The sequence below is a fragment of the Helicoverpa zea genome, chromosome 15 (assembly GCF_022581195.2).
Source record: "Helicoverpa zea isolate HzStark_Cry1AcR chromosome 15, ilHelZeax1.1, whole genome shotgun sequence".
Classification (NCBI taxonomy): domain Eukaryota; kingdom Metazoa; phylum Arthropoda; class Insecta; order Lepidoptera; family Noctuidae; genus Helicoverpa; species Helicoverpa zea.
In genome coordinates this window covers 3240525-3243697 of record NC_061466.1, presented here as the reverse complement: position 1 = coordinate 3243697, position 3173 = coordinate 3240525, and the positions used below count along the sequence as shown (strand labels likewise).

The 3173-nt window shown below is 36.5% G+C and overlaps 1 protein-coding gene across 1 annotated transcript; it reads right to left on the bottom strand.

Moving 5' to 3' along the window:
* Window positions 1–348: 348 nt before the first annotated feature.
* Window positions 349–2592, bottom strand: LOC124637210. Its single transcript, XM_047173571.1, has 2 exons — window positions 2559–2592; window positions 349–2085 (listed from the first exon to the last, which is right to left on the bottom strand). Exons 1-2 carry the CDS (start codon window positions 2590–2592, stop codon window positions 386–388), a joined length of 1734 nt encoding a protein of 577 aa, XP_047029527.1. The 3' UTR covers window positions 349–385.
* Window positions 2593–3173: the final 581 nt, after the last annotated feature.

Here is a 3173-nt window from a genome sequence, read left to right as displayed (position 1 = left end):
GACAAGCCTATTTTAATAGTGCATAACGTTGCAACTTTTGGCATCAAATTAAAATATAAAAACCTAATCTTTACCAAAAAATAATTGATTTGATTCGTATAGAAAAAGCTTAAAGAAACTTTGTGCTCTAATAAAATAGGGTATTATATGTATTATACATTACGAGACTAGATGACCGTTTTGTGTGTAAAACATTGTGATAGTATAATCTTCTGTATGTACATAAAGCTGCTCATTTATTGTGTCGTGAACTCTCTTTTGCAAAGTACCTTTAAATAGCAGGTTTATTTTGTGTAAGTACTTCAATTACTGGAAGTTGATAGTGATTGAATTTAATAAATTCGCCAATTGAAAGCATTCGTTTGTTTTATTTAATGTTTTGATTCTACTTACAACAGTTTATTGTTTTTATGAACCTTTTGAACCATGGCTGGCGACCATGTTCTGTCTCCGTAATAGACATTTGAATCGTTAACGGACTGTCAGCTATAGATTTATAATCCTCCCACTTAGATGGTTTTAAAAACGGCGCATTTTTTTTCATCCATAAATGATCTGCATTTTCTACTGCTAATTGTAACTTATCTGTAAGATAATCATAAGATGCAGTTTCCATTTCTTCTCTCTCTTCACGAGCGAAAGCGACAGGGTCTATTTTTATTTCTTCAAAAGTAGTTAACGGTCCTTGGTTCTGACTGGGTATGGCCTGCGCGGGGCCTGCAAGTTGCACGGACTCGCAGATCCGAGACGTACCGCACATTATTTTCTGAGACTGCTCCAATTTCATATCATGATCCCCGCGGTCTAGCGCGCCTGGCTTGTCCATCTCAGGACTTTTAGTCAATGTTGAAGTTATGCTATCTGTGATTGTTTTGACGATTACTTCTGTCCTGTTTGGCGTTCCTAAAGACCTTTTTTCAGGAGATTTTTCATTAACACTTACGTGAACATCTACGTCTACTTGTAGTCTTATAGAATTTTCCTCAACTGATGAGTCTTGTTTTTGCTGTTGCTCTCTTTTTGCCAATTCTTCAGCTGCAAGCGTCTCTAACTTTAAGAAGCTTCCTTGCCATATATCTCCTTGTTCTTTCGATCTCCGTCTTTTCTCCCGGGGGGATAATGCCATCCAATTCACTATGTTCGTCGACTTTTCAAGTTTACGAACTGATCTCGCGCTATCTAATTTATCGGACTCATTTGAAATCCAACTGTTTCTCGGCTTTTGAAACCTATTTTTTGGCGATTTGTGCGAAGAATTAGAAGATGTTTGTTTGTTGGGTTCTGATACTTCAGTAACGGTAGACAAAGTGGGACCTAACGATAGGTTCAGCCGCGGTATGTAAGTGGGAGGAATCGGAGACCCTAGTCGACGAACAGATGTACTTTTGTCCTTAGTTTTCTCTTCATCGCTGTCTACTGAAACTGAAGTTGAACAACTGGACATTTCTTTGGCAGTTACGTTGCCAAATTCATAATCGTTTTCTGAAAGGAGATGTTTATTTTTAAACGAATAAATCCATATGGTGCGTGTTTCTTTATCCAGTTCTGGGTCATATGTTATGATTTCTTCGTCGTAAGGTTTACCTGCATCCCAGTTCGTAGGGTCAATTATTATATCGTTGGAAGTAACAAATTCAACATCTGAATCCGACGAGGTATCGGAATTAACGAAATGTTTGTTAATAATGGTGAAACAATTGACTTGGTGGTTTATTAACTGGTTGTCATCGATATAGCGGTTGCCTACCACATCGGAATATATGTTTTTATTCGTGAACTGATTGTTTGTGTTTGTGGAAGTGTTTGTAGTAAAAAAATTTTGGTCATGATTCTGTCGTCTTCTTTCTCTTGCCTTTTGATTTATTTTGTAAGTATCTTGTATCTGCTGAAGTGTTTCTTTCTTGGTGTAGCTCCAGGCATGGTCTAAGCGATTGTCCAATGCTTCATCGGGTAAAGGATCGAATTCATCAGAAGTATTTAATTCAATAATCTCCACAGCAGTTGGTTCGTCTTCTTGCAGCCATATTTGGCCGACAAGAAAATCAGGACTCACTGTATTTATGTGGGATACTTTCCGGTTTAGGTCTGAAACAATACAATAAAGAATAAGACACCTGCGTGGCTTATTTAAATCACCGGATTGAATATCGGTCACTTTATCACAATTATTAAGATATTCTATTAATTTATTTTCTGCGTTGAGTTAGCATTTATCTGTAGACAATTCGTATAGCCTACGAGCTATATTGTTACATAATATTCAATTTCATATTGCACTTAGGTACCACCGGTCAACAGATATTTAAAGACTCAGTTACTGGTTATAAGATGGAAATCCGAGGAAATGACGAAAAGAAAAACAGCTTACGATTGTAAGAATTATTGTTGCGATTAACTTTTTTACACATCTGTATTCTTTTCATATTTGTTTTAATTCCAAATACCTAAAATATAAATCAGTGTTTACGTTGACGCTCAACTTACCTAATGTCAAATTATTATTTTTCTTTTTATCTACCTAGGTATGTAGGTTTTTGATCATCTACCTTTTTACTAACGAAAGAGGTTTCTATCATTATCGGTACCTAACATCTTATGGTGGGTGTTCACGATACAAACTTTAAGTTCAAAAAATAGGAGTGGGCTGCAGATATAAAATGATAAAGGATTTAGATAAAATTGTCAAAAATATAAGATTTTAAGAGCACAGTAGGAAGATTTACGTTCATAGAGTAGCCTACACATATATGGCGTAGGGTAAACCATGCGTTTACCCTATAATGGTATACCCACGACCTACAGATGAATATAAAAAGATGAAGATACCTATTTTAATAAGCTGATCCCTCTATGAAAATTCACACAGAAACATTTCAATGGAACTGACTATAGCTAGTTACTGCTATCAACATAAAAGCTTTAAAAATGCTACATAAAAAAAAGTTGGAAAAGTAATGTTGTCGGATAGTGCAAAAATCCAGGAAAGCAATTTACTTGGAGCTAAAAGCCCTGTCTTACATGCGGCAGTGGCGGGTAGTGGCACTGTTGGCGAAACAAAGTGTAAATGGATTGATTGCGCCAATTCCCGGCTACAAAGGGAGACGAAATTGCATTAAAAGCTCCGTGGCACGGGCCATTTGCCAAAGCACTTACTCCATTAGGAGCGTCCAAAT

Coding starts and splice junctions, on each gene's coding strand:
- LOC124637210 (XM_047173571.1), bottom strand. CDS start 2,592: ATGTTAGGTACCGATAATGATAGAAACCTCTTTC. Junction 2,086..2,558: donor TAATGATAGAAACCTCTTTC/GTTAGTAAAAAG, acceptor GTATTGTTTCAG/ACCTAAACCGGAAAGTATCC.